Source organism: Trachypithecus francoisi, unplaced genomic scaffold, assembly GCF_009764315.1.
Source record: "Trachypithecus francoisi isolate TF-2019V2 unplaced genomic scaffold, Tfra_2.0 Lachesis_group7, whole genome shotgun sequence".
Taxonomy (NCBI): Eukaryota; Metazoa; Chordata; class Mammalia; order Primates; family Cercopithecidae; genus Trachypithecus; species Trachypithecus francoisi.
The window spans coordinates 22,714,127-22,732,776 of NW_022681472.1; the positions used below are offsets into that span (position 1 = coordinate 22,714,127).

An 18,650-nucleotide genomic window follows, 5' to 3' on the forward strand; every position below is an offset into this window, starting at 1 on the left:
CAAACTGCAAAGCTGAAAATAAAGAAAGTGCTTATACCTCATGCCATGAATTTCCTAAATAATTTCCGTCTGTATGAGCCACTGTGATAAGTGTTTTTATTGTGTCAATGTTCTTCTGTTTCATTTCAGTAATACCAGAACTCACTGTGAGTAAGGTAAATCTTGCCAGTGCCTGGACATATGCATCTCTCTCCAGCTATAAAAGAGAGAAAAGTATATTTACACAGTTGTAAATAAGAGCAGATTGATTAATTCCCCACCAACAAACTCTCTTTACTTGTTCAGTAAGTTTTTTTGTTTGTTTATTTATTTATTTATTTTTGAGACAGAGTCTCGCCCTGTCGCCCAGGCTGGAGTGCAATGGCGCGATCTCGGCTAACTGCGACCTCCACCTCTCAGGTTCAAGTGATTCTTCTGCCTCAGCCTCCCGAGTAGCTGGGATTACAGGCGGCCACCACCATGCCAAGCTAATTTTTTATATCTTTAGTAGAGGTGGGGTTTCACCGTGTTGGCCAGGCTGGTCTCGAACTCCTGACCTCATGATCTGCCTGCCTCGACCTCCCAAAGTGCTGGGATTACAGGCGTGAGCCACCGTGCCCCCAGTCCTCCTTTCTCTCTCTTTTGCCTATTAAACCTCCACTCCTAAACTCAAAAGTTCAGTAACTTGTAACTTTAGTTTTACTTGACATGAATTACATATAATTCCACAAAAGTTTTTTTTATTTTCATTCATTTTAAGATGACGCATGAAGCAGAAAAGACATACATTTCTAAAATCCAAAGGCAGTGGTAGTGTCAAATCGAGACTTTTAGTGATAACCAAAGAATTCATACAGTAAAAAAAATTCATTAAGCACTTTTGTTTTGAATACTATGTAGATTAGGAAAAACATAATTTATACATTTGCTGATTTTCTCCACAGCTATGCTACACTTTTTGCAAGCCATTAGCATTTATAATTAAATGTTGAATGCATTTTTCTTTTTTTAAAACAAAAGTTCCTCAAAGCATATAAATTACTAGAAAGGACATCTTTCATGAAAATTATGTATTCAATATTTACATGTCTTAAAGATAACCTGCCCTTAGGCTTAAGTTATAAAATCATATAAAATATACACATCCTTGTATATATACTGATTCAATAAAATATTTTATATGTTTAAACAAGATGTTCAAATTAACATAGGAATTCAAAGTCTTGAAAACTTTTTATATAATCTTCAATAAGACAAAAAACTGTAACCGAAGTTATAATGATAAACTTTAGACAGATCGGTATAGAACTACCCCTTCCATAACAGCCTCTCAGAAGCTTAAACATTAAGATTCATTTAAATTCCATCATAAACTTGAAATTAGTTTTTAACATCACACATAAAAAAATTATTGTAATTTAAACTATTGTAATGGCATAATTAATGTTCCAAACTGGCTACAAAGACAAAATTGTCTGTTACCTGAATGCTGAAAATGCATGCTATTCTGATTGCACATCTTATACCTTCCAGGCAAAGAGAGGCTACTTCAGTATCATCACAATCTTGTAGACCCACACTGAATGCAGCCAGAAAAGGTGTCCAAGCCAACTACAAAAATTAAAAATTGTATTTTAAAGTTTATAACACATTAATATTTCTCAAAGATTTTAGACAATACAAGTTCTGAAAAAAAGAAATGAAATTCTTGGCAGTTATCTAGAAAGCTTTCTTAAACAAAGGGGGAAAACTATATAATGTTGCCTGGGCTTGAATAAATGGGAGAGCAAAATAATAAATTCAATAGAGGACCTTAGGCATATTTTAAGAACTGTACCTATAAATTATTCACATCAATTAAAAAATGGAAATAATCAATATTCATAAAAATATTAGTTTTACCCGAATTCAGAACTCCTCTCCTTGCAAGCTTTGTCTCTTGCAATATTTCACATACTATATTTCCAGTAAGATCCTGTTAATCATTTTCCTACTTGAAACAAACAACATTGTTCTCTTTTCTTTAAGCCCATTCCCTGAACATCATTTAGCCTAATTTTTAAAAAATAGTTAAATATTTTACATTGAGACATAAGTGATATTTCTGGTTTCAGTTGGACAATATTTAAAAAATAGTTCAATAAAATACTTCCTCATTACACACTGTGGAAGACAACAAATACTTATTGAAATTTTACCATCAAAACTTTGAATCCTGAATGAAGTTACAATATAAAGGAAAAAAGACGCTACTTTTTGGCCACTGAAAATTCTAATAAAATACATAACTTTGAAATGTCTGATGTAAAAGTACTCAACTGCTTTTAAGTGGTCATCATAAAGAAAAACTATATATAGCCATAAAGATGAAAAATGTTTCTGTCAGTGTGCTACAGAAATTACAACCAAATTTCTAAAAGATCTATAAAGTATTTAGCATTACTAAGGAAAGCAATTACCCAGAGCTTTGTTTCTAAACTTCAGAAAGTTGAGAAGTAAACATTTATGATCTCTAAACAAAGAAACATAAGCCATAGAACCTAGGTTCTAGTCTCAGTTCTGCCACTTATTTAATCTCTCTGAACCTCACTTTTCTTCATCTATTATATTTGAACTGCCACTACAGAGAGAAGCTGTGAGAAACATAAGTGCAATACTTCTAAACTACAAAGTACTACATGACAGCAATAACTTACATATTTTGTGGAGAAACAGTGTGTCTATTTGGAAACCTGTGTTATATTTTACACAAGAAGAGATACAAATGGTTCTTAAGGCAGTGAAAAAAAAATGTTTAACTCCTTTAGGAATCAAAGACAATGATTTCTCCTATCAAATTACAACTAAATAATATCCAGGCAGCAATTAAACTGCACTCACAACTGTACAAACCTTTGTGGAACACAGTTTGGCAATACATTAAAAAGTTCTTAAAAACGGATAATATGCAGGAACAAGAGGGCCAAAAAGACAGCCACCAATCATCTCCCATGCAGGAACACCAAATTTAACAACTATCTACACACACACACAAACACCTTCTTAAGAACCAAGAAACAGGTGAGCACTCACAGTAGCTGGTTTTAACTTCGTATCACTGAAAGGGACACTGAAGAGGGTAGGAAAGACAGTCTTAAATCACCAATGCCATCCCTCCCCCATCTCCCATCAGCAGCCCTGTGCTGCGGAGAGAAAATCTGTGTACTTGGGAGAGGGACGGTGCAGCAACTGTGAGACTTTACATTGAACTCAGTGCCATCCCATCACAGTAGAAAGCTGAACTGAGCTGATGCCCACCCACAGAGGAACCATTCAGATGAGTCACAGCCAGAGAGGCATCACCCATCCTAGCAGTAGGAACCTGAGTTCCAGCAAGCCACACCAGCATGGACTAAAGTGTTCTGGGGCCCTAAATAAACTCGAGTATCAGTCTAGGCCACAAGGACTGCAACTCCTAGGCAAGGTCTAGCTATGCTGGGCTTGGAGGCACTGGACGTGGGGGATACACAACCTACTCAGACACCAGCTAGGGTGGCTAAGGGAGTGCTGGCATCACCCCTCCCTGAAGCATAGCCTGTAGCTCCAAAACAGACTCCCTCCTTATACTTTAAGGAAAGGAGAGGGAAGAATAAAGAGGACTTTGTCTTGCATCTCTAAAATCAGCTCAGCCACAGTAGGATAGGGCACCAGGCAAAGGTGTGAGGCCTCCTTCCCAGGCCCTAGCTCTGATTTCTAGACACATCCTAGGCCAGAAGGGAACCCACTGCCTTGAAGGGAAGGGCCCAGTCCTCACAGGATCCATCATTTGCTGACTAAAGAGCCCCTGGGCCCTGAATAGCCAGAGTGATATCCAGGTAACACACTATGGGACTCAGGTGAGACTCAGCACATTCCCAGCTGTGGTGGCTATGGGGAGGGACTCCTTCTTCTTGCAGAGGACAAAGTAAAGGGGACTTTGGCTTGCACTTTAGGTATCAGCTTGGCCACAGAAGTGTAGAGCAACAAGTGGGCTCTTGGAGACCTTATTCCAGGCCTTGGCTCTGAGATGGCATTTCTGTACCTGTCCTGGGCCAGAGGGAAGACCACTGCCCTGAAGGGTGAGTCCCAGCCTGGCAGCATTCAAGACAAGCTCACGAGAGAGCCCTTGGCCCTTGTAACATCAGCAGTAGCTTGGCAGTACTCCCTGTGGGCTTGTGGTGGTGATGGCCACGGGCTAAGACTCCTCTGCCTGTGAAAAGGGGAGGGAAGAGTGGGAAGGACTGTGTCTTGTAGTTTGAGTGCCAGCTCAGCTGCAGTAGAATAGAACACCATGTAGATTCCTAAGGTTTCTGACTCATGTCCCTGGCTCCAAGATAGTATCTCTGGACCTACCTGGAACCTGGGGGGTAATCCAGAGAATTCTTCTGAATCTTATTGAAGACCACTAAGGCAATACCTCTATGAGTCTGCAAGAACCACAGAGTCTGCAAGTAACCCACCGTTACTGGGCTTGGGATGTCCCCTAAAGCAGATATGGCATGGATCACAATACCCAAGTATATTAGTCCATTCTCAAGCTGCTAATGAAGACATACCCAAGACTGGGTAATTTATAAAGAAAAACAGGCTTAATGGACTCAGTTCCATGTGGCTGGGAGGTCTCACAATCATGGTAGAAGGCAAGGAGGAGCAAAGTCATGTCTTACACAGCAGCAGGCAAGAGAGAGCTTGCGTGGGGAACTCCCCTTTATAAAACCATCAGCTCTCATGAGACTCATTCACCATCACAAGAACAGCATGGGAAAAGACCTGCTCCCAAGATTCAAGTACCTCCCACTGGGTCTCTCCCATGACATGTGGGAATTATGGGAGCTACAATCCAAGATGAGATATAGGTAAGGACACAGCCAAACCATATCATCAAGTCCTTTTGAATACCTGGAAAGCCTTCCCAAGAAGGATGGGTACAAACAAGCCCAGACTGAGAAGACTACAATAAATACCTAATTACTCAAAGCCCAGACATCAATGAACATCTGTAAGTATCAAGACCATCCAGGAAAACATGACCTCACCAAATGAACTAAATACCAGGGACCAATCCTGGAGAAAGAGATTTATGTGACCTTTCTGACAGAGAATTCAAAAGAGCTTTTTTGAGGAAACTCAAATAAATTCAAGGTAACACAGAAGAAATTCAGAATTCCATCAGATAAATTTTTTAAAGGATCAAAATAATAAAAAAGAATGAAACAAAATTCCACAGTCGAAAAACGCGGGCCAGGCACGGTGGCTCACGCCTGTAATCCCAGCACTTTGGGAGGCAGAGGTGGGCGGATCACCTGAGATCAGGAGTTTGAGACCAGCCTGGCCAACATGACAAAACCCTGTGTCTACTAAAAATACAAAAATTAGCCAGACATGGTGGCAGTTGCCTGTAATCCCAGCTACTCAGGAGGCTGAGGCAGGGAGAACTGCTTGAACCCGGGAGGGAGGCGGAGGTTGCAGTGAGCTGAGATCATGCCACTGCACCACTCCAGCCTGGGCGACAAAGTGAGACTGCATCTCAAAAAAAGAAAAGGAAAGGAAAAAAGCAATCTCTCTCTCTCTCTCTCTCTTTTTTTTTTTTTTTTGGAGGATCTCACTCTGTCACTCAGGCTGGAGTGCAGTGGCATCACAGCTCACTGCAACTTCCATCTCCCAGGCTCAAGCAATCCTCCCACCTCAGCTTTCCTAGTAGCTGGAAACACAGGCACAAGCCACTACACCTGGCTAATTTTTGTAGCAACGGGGCTTCACCATGTTGCTTTGACTGGTCTCAAACTCCTGGGTTCAAGCGATCTGCCCACTTCAGCCTCCCAAAGTGTTGGGATTACAGGCATCAACTACAGTGCCCAGGCCCATCAGTCTCTTAATAGCAGAACTGATCAAGCAGAATAAAGAATTCATACGTGTGAAGACAGGCTATCTGTAAAAAATATAGTCAGAGGAGGCAAAAGAAAAAAGAATGAAGCACACCTATAAAATCTGGAAAATAGCTTTAAAAGCCAATTCTAGAAGTTATTGGTCTTCAAAGAGGCAGAGGAAGAGACAGAGGTAGAAAGTTTATTCAAAGGGATAACAACAGAGAACTCCCCAAACCTACAGAAAAATAACAGTATCCAGTACAAGAAGGTTATAGAACATCAAACAAATGTAACCCAAAGAAAACTACCTCAGGGCCTTTTAATAATTAAACTCACAAAGGTCAAAGATAAAGGATCCTAAAAGCAAGAAGAGAAAAGAAACAAATAACATACAACGAAGCTCCAATATGTCTGGCAGGAGACTATTCAGTGGAAACCACAAAGGCCAGGGTACAGTGGTATGACATATTTAAAGTGCTTATGGAAAAAAAACTTTTACCTGAAAATAGTACATATCTGGTGAAACTATCCTTTATACATGAAAGAGCAGTAATTTCCCAAATGAAAGCTGAGGGATTTCAACACCAGACATGTTCTGCATGAAATACTAAAAGGAGTACTTCAATCAGAAAAAGGACATTAATGAGTAAGAAGAAATCATCTGAAAGTACAAAACTAACCGGTTATAAAAAGTACACAGAAAAAAATAGTATTATAACATTGTGTAACTGTGACATGTAAAATACTCTTAAGTAGTAAGACAGAAAGATGACCCACAGCTTTTCAAGACACAGGCAGTACAATAAGGTATAAATAAAAACAACAAAAGGTTAAAAAGCGGGGGAACAAAATTGAAGTGTAGAGTTATTAGTTTTATTTTTACTTGCTTATTTGTTTATGCAAGCAGTGTTATCAGCTTAAAATAATGAGTTGTAAGATAGTGCTTGCAAGCCTCATGGTAACCTCAAACCAAAAAAACCTATAATGAATAAACAAAAAATAAAAAGTAAGAAATTAAATCAAACCATCACAGAAAATAACCTTCACTAAAAGGAAGACAGGAAAGAAGGAAAGAAGGAAGAAAAGACCACAAAACAACCAGAAAATAACAAAATGGGAGGAGTAAGTCTTTACCAATAGTCATGCTGAATATAAATAGGCTAAACTCTCCAATAAAAAGATACATAGTGGCTGAATGAATAAAAACACAAGCCTCAGTGATCTGTTGTGTACAAGAGACACACTTCACCTACAATGATACATACAGACTGAAAATAAAGGGATGGAAAAAGATATTCCACGCAAATGGAAAGCAAAAAAGAGCAGGAGTACCTATACTTACCATCAGACAAAATATATTTCAAGACAAAAAGTAGGAAGAAAGAAAGCCAATATGTAATGATAAAGAGGTCAATTCAGCAAGAGGATACGCAATTGTGTGAGGGTGTGTGTGTGTGTCTGCACATATACAGATGCACACCCAGCACTGGAGCACCCAAATATATAAAGCAAATATTATTACAGCTAAAGACAGAGACAGACCCCAATACAGTAACAGATGGAGACTTCAACACCTCATTTTCCATATCGGACAAACTTTCCAGCAGAAGATCAACAAAGAAACATCAGATTTAATCTGCACTACAGAACAAATGGACCTAATAGATATTTACAGAATATTTCATCCAACAGCAGTAGCATACACATTCTTTTCCTCAGCACCTGGATCATTCTAGAGGACAGACCATATGTTAAGACTCAAAACAAATCTGAAAACAGTTTAAAAAACTGAAACAATATGAAGCCTCTTCTCTGCTACAATGGAATAAAACTAGAAATCAATAACAAGAATAATTTTAGAAACAATACAAACACATGAAAATTAAAGAATATGCTCCTGAATGACCAGTGGGTCAATGAAGAAATTAAGAAGAAAACTGAAAAATTTCTTGAAGCAAATGATAATGAAGATACAATGTACCCAAACCTATGGAATATAGTGAAAGCAGTACTAAGAGCGAATTTTATAGCTATTAGTGCCTACATCAAAAAAGAAGAAAAACTCCAAATAAACATCCTAATGATGCATCTTAAAGAACTAGAAAAGCAAGAGCAAGTCAAACCCAAAATTAGTAGAAGAAAATAAAGATCAGAGCACAAATGAATGAAATTGAAATTTTAAAAATACAAAACATCAACAAAACAAAAAGTTGGTTTTCTGAAATGATAGACAAACTTGACAAACCTTAACCAAGACTAAGAAAAAAAAGACCGAAGACACAAGTAAATAAAATTAGAGATGACAAAGGAGACATTACAACTGATACCACAGAAATTCAAAGGATTCTTAGTGGTTACTCTGAGCAACTAAATGCCAGTAAACTGGAAAATCTAAAGGAAATGGATCCAAATTCCTAGACACACAGAATCTACCAAGATTGAACCAAAAAGAAATTCAAAACCTGAACAGACCAATAACAAGCAATGAGATCAAAGCCATAATAAAAAGTCTCCCAGCAAAGGAAAGCGTGGGATCTGACGGCTTCACTGCTAAATTCTACCAAACATTTAAAGAACTAATACCAATCCTATTCAAACTATTCTGAGAAACAGAGGAGGAGGGAATATTTCCAAACTCATTCTACAAGGCCAGTATTACCCTGATACCACAACCAGGCAAAGACACATTAAAAAAAAAAAAAAAATTGCAGGCCAATATCACTGATGAACATTGATGCAAAAATCCTCAACAAAATACTAGCAAACCAAATTCAACAACACATTTAAAAGATTATTCATCATGACCAACTGAGATTTATCCCAGGGATGCAAGGATGGTTCAACATAATACAAATTAATCAATGTGATACATCATATCAACAGAATGAAAGACAATACTATATGATCATTTCAATTGATGCTCAAAAAGCATTTGATAAAATTCAACATCCCTTCATGATAAAAACTCTCAAAAAGGTAGGTATAGAAGGAATATTCCTCAACATAATGAAAGCCATATACAACAGACCACCGCTAGTATTGTACTGAAAAGGGAAAAACAGGAAGCCTTTCTTCTAACATCTGAAACACAACAAGAATGCCGACTTTCACCACTGTTATTCAATAAAGTACTGGAAGAACTAGCTGGAGCAATCAGAAAAGACAAATAGAAGACATCCAAACTGGAAAGGAAGAAGTCAAATTACCTATTTGCAGGTGATACGATCTCATCTTTAGAAAAGCCTGAAGACTCTACCAAAAAAACTATTAGAACTGATAAATTCAGTAAAGCTGCAGGATACAAAAAACAACATACAAAATTCAGTAGCATTTCTATTTGACAACAGTGAAAAATCTAACAAAGAAATTTTAAAAATTAACCAAAGAAGTGAAAGATCTCTACAATGAAAACTATAGAACAGTGATGAAAGAAACTGAAGAGGATACCAGCAAAATTGAAAGATATTTTGTTTATGGATTAGAAGAATCAGTATTGCTAAAATGTCCATATTACCCAAAGCAATCTATAGAATACCATGACATTCTTAACAGGAATAGAAAAAAAATCTACAATTTATATGGAATCAAAAAAGACCCGAACAGCCAAAGCTATCCTGAACAAAAAGAACAAAACTGGAAGAAATCACATTACCTGCCTTCAAGTTATACTACAGAGCTACAGTAGCCAAAATGGCATAGCACTGGCATAAAGAGAGACATGTAGATCACTGGAACAGAATAGAGGACCCAAAAATAAATCCTTACATCTACTGAATTCATTTTTTACAAAGGTGCCAAGAGCATACATTGGGAGAAAGGACAGTCTCTTCAATGAACAGTGCTGGGAAAACTGGATATCCATATACAAAAGAATCAAACTCCTTTATCATTTATCTTGCCATATACAAAAATCAGATCAAAATGGATTAAAAACTTACATCTGTGACCTCAAACTATGAGACTACCATAAGAAAACACTGGGGATACTCTCTAGGACATTAATCTGGGCAAAGATTTCTTGAGGAATACCCCACAAGCAGAGGCAACCAAAGTAAAAATGGACAAATGGACATATCAAGTTAAAAAGCTTCTGCAAAGCAAAGGAAACAATCAACAAAGTGAAGAGACATCCCACAGAACAGTGGTTCTCACTGTGCAGTTTGGAGAAGGTGCAATACTCTCCAGCGCCACCATTACCATTACTATAAATAATGTTTGTAAAATTCATACGTAGTAAACAATTTAGGACAGTCATGCCTGCTTACAGATGTTATTTGTCTGTTAAAACTAGTCTACGGATTGTTTCATGAATGCTTTGTCGAATTATGATAAAGTGCAATAATGTTTGAAGACTATAAGTGACACTGTATCTTGTTTCTAACAAGATACACTTTGTTTCTGTCTTTGCTTTATCTTAAAAAAAGTTTATATCCCTTAATATTATACATTGCATTCCAGGAATATATCATTCATTCCTTCCACCCAACCAATGTTTACTCATTGAGTACTTAACACAAGCCAGGAACTATGGTCGACATTGGGAAAAATGAACAGACATAGTTCCTTACCTCATAAATGTATATAAATAATGTATATACAGACAGTTCCCAACTTACAATGGTTCAATTTACCATTTTTTGACTTTACAATATATTTATACAACTATTGTTTTTCATTTTCAGTATAGCATTCAATAAATTACATGAGATATTCAGTACTGTAGCATAAAACAGGCTTTGTGTTAGATGATTTTGCCCACCTGTAGGCTAAGGTAAGTATCCTGGGCATGTTTAAGGCAGGCAAGGCTAAGCTATAACGTTCTGTAGGTTAGGTGTATTAAATACATTTTCCACTTAAACAATGGGTTTATTGAGACATAATCCCATCGTAAGTTGAGGAGCACATAAATCTGTACACAGACAGACATACAGATAGACATACAGACAGACAGATGGATAGGTAAGTCTATAGATATATTGAAGGAAAGGCATAGAATATTATGAATTAGGGACCTAGTTTAGATTACAGGGGACAGTGCAGAACTCTCAAGAGAGGGTGATATTTATTTATTTTTATTTTTATTTTTGAGACAGAGTCTCATTCTGTCGCCCAGGCTGGAGTGCAGTGGCCTGATCTTGGCTCACCGCAACCTCCGTCTCCCAGGTTCAAGCAATTCTCCTGTCTCAGCTCTCAAGTACCTGGGACTACAGGTGCATGCCACCAAGCCCGGCTAATTTTTGTACTTTCAGTAGAGATGGGGTTTCACCATGTTGGTCAGTCTGTTCTTGAACTCCTGACCTGAAGCAATCCACCCACCTTGGCCTCCCAAAGTGCTGGGAATACAGGCGTGAGCTGCCATGCCTGGCTGAGAGGGTAATATTTAAACTGGAAACTACTCAGGCAAAGAAGGAAGGAACATTCTAGACAAAGGACATACCTCATATGAATGCCCTGAAGAGAAAATAACTTAAGATGTTCTAGAAACCAAAAAATGCTGGTGTGACTGCGGCATAGTAAGAGACAGAGGAGATCTAGTGATGAAATTGGAGAGGCAGGTGGAGCCAGATCACAGAAAGTCTACAGACACCATGGGTGTGTCAGGTTTCATGGTATCATGCAAAGCCAATAAAAAGCTTTAAGTAAGAAACTGGCATTTCATTTGGTATTTTAAAAAGATCACTCTGGTCTCTATAAATGGGTAAGAGGAGTGAAAAAGTAGAAATGAAGATGTCTGTTAGGAGAATGCCACAGTAAGCAGAGGGAGAAATGAGGGTGTCTGGAGTAGCATTGTGGTAGCAGAAATGGCATTGAGGGAAGATTCTTAATTCTAGTTTGGAGGATGTTTAAATAAACTACAACAAATCCAGAGACCAGATCTTATAAAAGCTCACTCTCATCTCATGATTCTTCATCAACGTTTAGAAACAGTGTATCACATGGACCTTGAAGAAGAGGTAGAAGTACTTACAAAATTTTGGAGCTAAAAGGAAGCACAAGAATCCTGTAGTCATCTTTTACTACCCACACATACGTGTAGTTAGAATCAGAGTAAGCATCGGATTATGATCTTTAGCCTCCACAGACTATCTTGCCATATGATCTCATGAACAGGAATATACTTTACCAACTTTCTCTTTTCAAACTTAACTAGACACCACTCCACTTTGCTACAACTCTTGTAATGCACTGCTTACTCATTCTGGAATTTGGAGAAAGGATGGAGAATGAAGAAGGAATGGGAAATCAAATTTTAAAGAGTAAGTATCATTCTCACTAAATCAACCCACAAACAAATAATATTATCTACTGTTCCTTACCCTACTTTCCGGGCCCCAGGCATACTCAGAAGCCTGATATAAGTTCCTGGGCTCAAAGCACTTGAAGAAAACAAGATCATTTGAAATGTGAGTTAACTCCAAAGATTTAAGCATGACTAATTTAGAGAAAATCAGGCCAAGGATTAATGATCATTCTCCAAAATTTTTCTATTCTTAATTCCCAGGATTACACAACTATTAATTATAGAGAGTAACAACTCTGCTTGTTCTAAGTAATAGAAAATTTGTATCTACTATGTCCTAAATAACATGTTATATGAATTTCACCTCAATAGATCTAATGTGTTATATCACCGTATCCCTTCCTTAACTTAAAACTATTATAAATGTACAGTTATATATAACTGTACACTGCAATCAGATGTTACTTGAAAATTCTAACCTTAAACATGGGCCTCACATGCTCCAAATGTGTTGCACTTGTAAATGGTGCCTGAACATGGCTCACAGCCTCCATGAGTGCTTTAGCTGTCTTGGCCATCTGCTCCATTTCTAAGTTATACAGAAGTCTCCTTTGTTTTTCACTGGCTACATCTGAAACAATAAACACTATCAGCATTTAAAATATAAAACATTTAAGAATTCTATTTTGATGTTTTACTATCAAATAATAACCACCACCAACACTAATTAAAAATAATCCTAAGAAGCAAGACACAAAAGATCCCATATTATATGATTCCACTTATCTGAAAAATCCAGAATAGGTAAAATCCACGGAAACAGAAAGTAGACTGGTATTTTCCAGGGGCTGGGGGAGAGGGAATAAGGAGTAATTGCTTGATGGGTTTGGAGTTTCATTTTGGGATAATGAAATATTTTGGAATTAGAGGTGGTAGTTGCACAACACTGTGAATGTACTAAATGCTGCTGAATTATTCATTTTTAAATGGCTAATTTTATGTTATATGAATTTCGCCTCAAAAAATAAATACCTAGACTGGGAGTCAGGAATAAGTGGAAAACCTATGAAAAGGGAAATGAGTAGGTACAACTGTCACAATAAAATTATTAGGGAAACAACCCAAATATGGAACTGGAGAAGAGTAGACAGGTAAAATGCAATGGCATCTGGCCAGGTGTGGTGGCTCATGCCTGTAATCCCAGCACTCTGGGAAGCCGAGGCAGGCGGATCACCTGAGGTCAGGAGTTCAAGACCAGCCTGACCAACATGGAGAAACCTGGTCTCTACTAAAAATACAAAAAAATTAGCCAGGTGTGGTGGCACACACCTGGAATCCCAGCTACTTGGGAGGCTGAGACAGAAGAATCGCATGAACCCAGGAGACGGAGGTTGTGGTGAGCCAAGATCGTGCCGAGCCATGATCATGCCATTGCACTCCAGCCTGGGCAACAAGAGCAAAACTCTGTCTCAAAAAAAAAAAAAAAAAAAAGAGGCAATGGCATCTTTGTACCACACAGGCTTGAATGACAGCTCCTGAGTTAACAAGGAAGCAACTGGCCATAACTTAACTCCAGGGTAATTTGGGTGTTTTCAGCACACCACCATCTCCTTCCCATTTCTAGCTTCTCTTATTTCCTACCACCATATATAAAATAGGACAGAAAAAGAGGGATATGAGGATGATACAATATATAATATTCTTTTCTCCTGACATTTGGATTTTACTACTGTACTTTGTTTAAACTTGAGATTTTAGTTCCAAGTGGAAGTGCTCAGAAATGCAAGAATCCTCTTTCTATATTACTGTTATATTCTTGAGCCATTACCCTCATCTCATTCCTGTAGTCAGATTTCAGCTCAAACTTAATTACCACTGTCCACAGGTACAGAGTGTCTAGAAGGGGGCTGGGTTCACAAGTGCCTCCTGGTGCTAGTTAGATCTAGGGACTCTATAGTGATATAACTTGTGGTCTGTTTGAGGTAGCAATTTCTAACTCTATGAGCTCTCACCTGATCCTAAGTCTCCCCACCTCTTCCAATCATCCCTACTTTCAGCTTCCGTTTATGTGTAATAAAAGATGAACAAATGGAAATATATTGCTTGAAGATGATGAAGAAGAAAAAATGACAAGGGTTGAAGCCTGACTATTGAGTCTAACTACTCTTTATGACCTCCAAATCCTTGCTGAGGTTAACTACTAAATGGATCCGTGTATATTAAATGCACACTGACACATGCATATAATGTATACTATTTTCCACTAATCACTGGTCAGTGTTATCTTTCTTCAGAATGTGAGGAAAAAAATACAATCACATCACCAAACTCTATTACAATATTTCTCATCAAAACATGGTTCTTAACAATATTTCTAAGGTTACCTTATTCTAAATAAAGTGAAAAACTCTCTTTTAAATTATGAAGTTTTTTCTTTTTTAGAGACAAGAACCTCGCTATATTGCCTACGCTGGTCTCGAACTCCTGGGTTCAAGTGATCCTTCTGCTTCAGCCTCCCTGAGTAGCTGGGGACTATAAATGCAAACCACCACACCTGACCATAAGTGAAAAACTCTTAGGAACCCATATTTTCCCCCTTGAACAATCAGAATTCAATTAATTTAGATACTTACTTTGTTTACTTGATTTTGTAGGGATTGTTAGTTCTTTTGTTTCTTTCATTGATATCTTTTTCCCAGCTATTTCATTATAGATGGCTGATAGATACTCTTCAGGAAGGTCTTTACTGTCATTGATACCTCTATTCATCTTAATGTACTGTTCCTTTGTCATTTTATTTTTCACCTAAATATGAAAAACCATTATAATTCCTAAAAATTAACATAAAGGTTACACTTGTATTTTAAGGATATGAATATTCACATAAGAGATTTTGTAAATACTTTTGAGGATAGAAACTGGAAAACATTCAACAAACTATAGATAAAAATGAAAAAAAAAAATCACAGAAAATGAAGGCAATACAGAAAAGACCCATTCTGGCATAAACTAATTCATGCTCTGAGATGGACATGAGTAATGTGCAACCAGAAAGGAGGGAAGTTGAACAATGAAAATATTTGTTTTTGCCCAAGGTTTAAGAGCTCTTGCAATCTCTTAAAAGGGCCATGACAATTATTGGAAACAAAGGTATCGAAAACATTCAAATCTTAGTTTAGAACATAAATGTGCTGTTAATGAATTTAAAGCTGACTTTATATACAGTGGGTATAAGCATAACAATACTTGAGACTTATTTAAAACCAGATAACAATCTCTCTGACTGAGTCACTGTGGCAACTGAATTATGTCAGGTGATCTGTACAAAGTATCCTTGGAATGTTTTGTCCTGTATAAGAGTACCCTAAACAGAAATGCCTTTTGCACCTTGATAAAGCTGTGGAATACAAGTTTGGAGTCTGTAAGACGGTAGGCCTATTAACAAACTTGGGAACTAGCATAGCCAAAATGTTTACACTTTACATCCAGAAACCTAGATAGAAAAAACCCAGAAGTCCTACGTGATGTTTCTGAAGAGACACTGATTTAATTAAATATATTTCTACATCTTACATGATGTCTCTGAAAAGATATTTATTTAATTAAGTATATTTCTACCACCTTCCACAAAGAACTTAAGGTAAACTCTTAAGATATGATTCCTGTAAATTTACATGAAAGTACACAGAAAAATAATCAAGCGAGTCATCAGAAGCTTGCAAAAATAACTATAGAGAGTGTGGTGTTATGTGCCTGTAGTCCCAGCTGTTCAGGAGGCTGAGGAAGGAGGATGGCACAAGCCCAGGAATTCAAGTCCAACCTAGGCAACATAGCAAAACCCTGTCTCAAACAAAAAGCAAAAGTACAGTGGAACCAAAACTTTCAGAAAATGTAACTGGGATACATACACTTATTTACTTCAGATTATTCTGCAGACAGATTTTTCTAACATGTCAGAAAGGGAGGCAGGAGTGCTTTTCCTACAAAAATGTAAAAATATTACCATGAAAGTTTTCAAGCGTAACGTATCATTTAACGGGATAAAATGCTATCATCTTACAACTTTAAAAACTCATCTTGAGTCACGGCACTAAAAAAAAAAAAAATGAAAGAAAGAAGCTTTTTAAACTAAAGTTCAGGTGAATGCTTAAAAAACACACCAGGAATAACAAAATAAAAGACTACACACTGCTGCCAGTAAGAAGTAAAGGAAGATTAAAATCACCTGGAAATTTTAAGCATGGTAAAATGTTTTAGCATTATGTCAATCAGAAGCAGAGAAAAGTCTTGACAGAAAATCTGAAGTAGCAGTTTATTGTCTCTGGATCCGGGTTAGGGATCCCATACGTGGGTGTACAGAATACTTTGCTTTCGGGTCCCCAAAATAAAGCACACTGCTTCACACAGAACACTTCTGTCACAGTGGGAGTCTGAAGCTGTATAAAACAAAATTCTACTTTTCTTCTCCTGACATCTTTTATGGAACATTCTACTCCTGACTTTTATCCTCATGTGCTTGTATTAAGCTGTGCCTTATTTAGTGTTTAAATCACTTAAAGCCAGTTGTTATTACTGATGATTATTGTATTCACAAAAATTAAGTGTGTTCTAAATATGCCTAAAATTTTTTTTTAATCACTGACTCACACACTACATAAAAAATAGCATAACTATAAATACTCTGGGTGAAAAGGGAACATAAACAGCTTGTTAAAATCCATCTGTATTTTAAGTTTGAAAAGAACTAAGAACGAGAATTAGTTTTAAGAAATTTCTTTAAAGTTATTTGTATTTTAAAATGTCGTCATTTGTTATAGTTATCTAAGTCAATTGAGGCCAAAATCATGGGTACAATTTTCTAAAAGATTACTTAGCTTCATGGAAACTCACAAGCTGTTCTACAGCTGCAGGCTGCATAGCAGCACATGACACCAGGCAGCAAGCTGATAAGGAACAGTTGGACAACAAGCAGCTGCCACCGCTAGACTAGGACTTCAAGCAAGTGTTCTGCAAACAGGCACTGTTACACTGAAGACGGGACACTGTTGTGAAGGTAATGCACCCTAACTGTTATGTCCTTAGAAACTTTTCACAGTCTGGGTACTTACGAAAAGATACAAAAGGAATTTTTAATATTTCTTCAAAATAACATAAGTATGTGCATATGTATAGGAAGACATTGCACAGGTGCATATAATACTGCTTATTCATTTATAGAACCAAATGTCTTTTAAAGCATAGCCTTTTAAAACCAAATGTACGTAAACCCAGGTTAAAATACTCTAGTTTAGATAGAAAAATCAAATGAAAAAATTAGACTGAAAATTCTGGTGTAAAAATACAAAAAACACAAATACAAAAAAATCCCAACTATGAACTACCTTCTAAAGCCATAGAATAAAAGTCATCACGCTCGATAATAAAAGCCCTGAAGGTGAGTTGCTTTGACTATACTGCCAATAATATGCGAGAGGCAAATCTTGAATTATTAAAATCTTTAATAAATCTTTTAAAGTCCTATATAAAATCAAGTAAATTTGTGGTAAATGCATAGTTGCTCAATATTATGTTTAAAACAGGAGTAACTTCATATATAATCATATATATACACATATGTATATAATCGTATACATTCTTACTTTAGGCTTGGTATATACTTTCCTTATCCACTCTGCTTTAAACATCTCAAAACAGACATAAAAAATCCCTATACTGCAAAAGTTAATCTCAAAATTCAAATAAATTTTAATTTTTCCAATACATCTCAGACTAGAAAGTAGGTAATTTATTTTATATCCTAAGAATAACAAATATCATTAGATACCTACCCCTAGAAGTACTAAGAAATCCTTGCAAATAATTTATAAAGGTAATTTTACCTAAGGATGTCAATATGTGTTTTTAGAAACTAAGCAAAAAATACTAAAACTATAAAATCAAACTTTTTTGGTAGATATCAGAAATCAAGTGACAGTTCTTTAATATTTAAGAAGGAAATATGAATTTTATGAGGCAAAAGAAATGAACATTTCTAGGTTATCAGGTATTTTTAAACTATGATTAACTTTTTAGGTATGATGGTATTATAGTTATGTTTAATTAGAGTACTTCTCTTTTAGAGAAACATACTGAGATAAATGCAGATTAAATGGTATGATATCTGAGATCTGCTTCAAAATTATCTAGGGGAGGGAAGAGATACAGATACAAGAAGACCAGCCATAAGTTGATAACTGTGGAAGGCAGGTAATGGGTACATTAGAGTTCATTATACTAATTCCTCTACTGTTGAAGTTTGAAACATTTTTTTTTTTTTTTTTGAGACAGGGTCTGCCTCTGTCACCCAGGATGGACTGCAGTGACACAATCTCAGCTCACTGGATGACTTGTGCCACCCAGGCTCAAGTAATCCTCCCACCTTAGCCCTCCAAGTAGTTGGGACCACAGGCACACGCCACAGTGCCCAGTTAATTTATGCATATTTTGTAGAGACAGGGTTTCATGATGTTGCCCAGGCTGGTCTTAACTCCTGGACTCATGTGATC

At 36.9% G+C, this 18,650-nt stretch overlaps 1 protein-coding gene across 4 annotated transcripts in view; it reads right to left on the reverse strand.

Annotated features, from left to right (window-relative positions):
- Positions 1-18,650, reverse strand: part of ARFGEF1 (ADP ribosylation factor guanine nucleotide exchange factor 1) — a 147,501-nt gene that overhangs the window by 42,037 nt on the left and 86,814 nt on the right. For all 4 annotated transcript variants that reach the window (XM_033202255.1, XM_033202254.1, XM_033202252.1 and 1 more), the window contains 4 exons: positions 14,739-14,910; positions 12,585-12,736; positions 1,462-1,590; positions 38-196 (listed from right to left, as the gene is read on the reverse strand). In XM_033202255.1, coding sequence (XP_033058146.1) covers positions 38-196; positions 1,462-1,590; positions 12,585-12,736; positions 14,739-14,910 — 612 coding nt within the window. The remainder of the gene's footprint in view (positions 1-37; positions 197-1,461; positions 1,591-12,584; positions 12,737-14,738; positions 14,911-18,650) is intronic.